The sequence below is a fragment of the Phaethon lepturus genome, unplaced genomic scaffold (assembly GCF_000687285.1).
Source record: "Phaethon lepturus isolate BGI_N335 unplaced genomic scaffold, ASM68728v1 scaffold27118, whole genome shotgun sequence".
Lineage (NCBI taxonomy): Eukaryota > Metazoa > Chordata > Aves > Phaethontiformes > Phaethontidae > Phaethon > Phaethon lepturus.
Window position 1 is genome coordinate 3,140 of NW_010558706.1, and position 2,205 is coordinate 5,344.

Here is a 2,205-nt window from a genome sequence, read left to right on the forward strand (position 1 = left end):
CGAGGTGGCTCCCGGCCCCAGCCGCTGTGCCCCGGCCGGGTATCGCAAGTGACTTTTGGGCAGGATTGACGCTTGGCTGAACCGGCAGCTTTGGGCTTCGTCGGAGGCGACCGGGCTTCGTTAGCGCCAGGGACGAACGAGATGGCTGTGCAGACGGGGAGCTCCTGCGGCAGCGATCGCTCCCCAGAGATGTGGGGCGGAGGAGGTGTGAGAGCTGAATCACGCCGGGATGGTTCACTGCAAACACAACACCACTACAGCATTAAGAGGATTTTTGCTGCCTCTGAATCGTGGGAGTTTTAGGATTTTTTGGGCCTATTTTCTAAACATTTATTATTTAAAGATGGGGGCCTTCCCTATTTTTGTTACAAATGGAGATGGATTATGAAGTCCATTACGAACATTACGGGTCGCTCCGCAAGTAGGTGCCTTTTAAGAGAATAAAGGTATGAGATGAAAAGGTGAGTTGAGTCAGCTGGAGGCTCGTTACCCCGGAGAATCTGGCGTGGAACATCAGTGAGGAATGTCTGCTCCGCAGAGAGAAATTACCAATTAAGTGGCAACAGCAGGGGGTTATGCAGGTGACAAAACCCTCTGCTGTCACCTCGCCCTCAACACATCCAGGACGGAACGTGGCCCAGTGATCTTCCTTCAGGCTTTTTTTCAAACAGCTCTTTGAAGACCAGACCTCCACGGGCTTAGGTATCCACGTCTCAACCCTGTGCTGATCCACGCAGCTACTGTGACAAGCCCCCAAAAGCCACAGGTCTGCAGATCCTTTTATGTTGACTGACTTAGCTTCTTCCAGCCCATTTATTCAGTAGTCTGCAAAGAGATTCACGCCACGAAATCATTTAAGACGCACAATGAGACCAATTACGAGTCAGGGAACCTGATTTTAACCATAATTTTATTAAGGCTTAAATGTCTATCAGCCAGACGGGAGCCGGTCCAGTCACACGACATAAACCGAGAGTGACGTTTGGTGTAATGCGATGGCTTTTCTACAGGAGTTCGTACGAGCAGGACGAGATCGCTGCCGGTTACTCACGCATCAACTACGGCCTCTTTTCGTGGCTCGCTGGACTCCAGGATGAACGACGTGCTCCTGCAGCGCAGCGAGGGCACTGCCGGCAGGAGGGGAGTGAGGCGGGGAAGGGGAGAAGTCAGGTAGCTTGCGTGGTGTCAATCACGAGGACTCTGCCGGGTCCACGACCGAATGGCTGCTCGTCAAATATGTAAATGGTTTTAACTCACAGGGAAGCTAAACTCATGGTCCAAAAGGCACCTATGCTAAACCACTGAGCCACTGGGATGGTGGTAAGAGGGCGGGTGCGACAGGTGGACATCAGTTCTGTATAAATACATATTCCTTGTTAAAGAAGCTATGGCTTTTATTATCCTCAGATCGCTTTGCTCTGGCGCGATGCTCTAACCCCCCACCCCCCACTACTCTGTAAGCACAAGAAGACCAAGTCTTCTCCGCCATTACGGGTGCTCCTCTGGCAAGCTCTCCGAAAGCCTTCGTCCTCCTACGGATCAATACGGACACAGGGAACAGCAGCGGCTCCGTGTTCGCGTCCTCCCGGCGGGCTCCGGCAGCCGAGGGCTCAGAAGTGAACCCTCCGGACGTCGTGCGTGGCAGCCGACCTTTTACAACTCCCGCACAGTATCGAGGAGAGAGACTTCTGCTTCTCGGCCAAGCACGGGCGACACATGAGGTGGCCACAGGGAAGCTGGTAAACGGGCTCCATTTTGAAGTAAGAGGAGAAGGTTTTGCTGCAGGAAGCGCATCCTTGGGTCTGGCTGCTCCTGCCGTGCTCTGCAAAGGCGACGGGAGAAGCGGCTCAGTCACGGGGGAGTGACAAATCCACACCGTGCCACCCCTTAGGTGCCCAATCTTGCCTACAAGCCGGGCACCCCGCTTTCTGTGGGCACACAGCACAGCTTATGGCTCAGGGCCGTGGCCCGTTTCCTCTATCACTACCGTAAGGAAAGGTCTAGCTTCTGGAGCAGGTTGTGCTCAGAAGGGGCTGGGTCACATCAGCATTTGCACCATCAGGCTTTTAATTGAGGACAGATGACTGTAAAAGGGCTTTTCACTTTTACTGAGACTAAATCAGCCTCCTTTCCACATTTCCAACGAATTAAAAACACCGATTCCCAAGTGAAAGGCTTTAGGTATCAATGCTTTTTGGCATTCCT

General features: G+C 53.0%; 1 protein-coding gene across 1 annotated transcript in view; it reads right to left on the reverse strand.

Annotated features, from left to right (window-relative positions):
• Positions 1-1,610: 1,610 nt before the first annotated feature.
• Positions 1,611-2,205, reverse strand: part of UBOX5 (U-box domain containing 5) — a 7,693-nt gene continuing 7,098 nt past the window's right edge. Inside the window, exon 4 of the mRNA XM_010293156.1 lies at positions 1,611-1,822. Within this exon, the coding sequence (XP_010291458.1) occupies positions 1,611-1,822 (212 nt within the window). The remainder of the gene's footprint in view (positions 1,823-2,205) is intronic.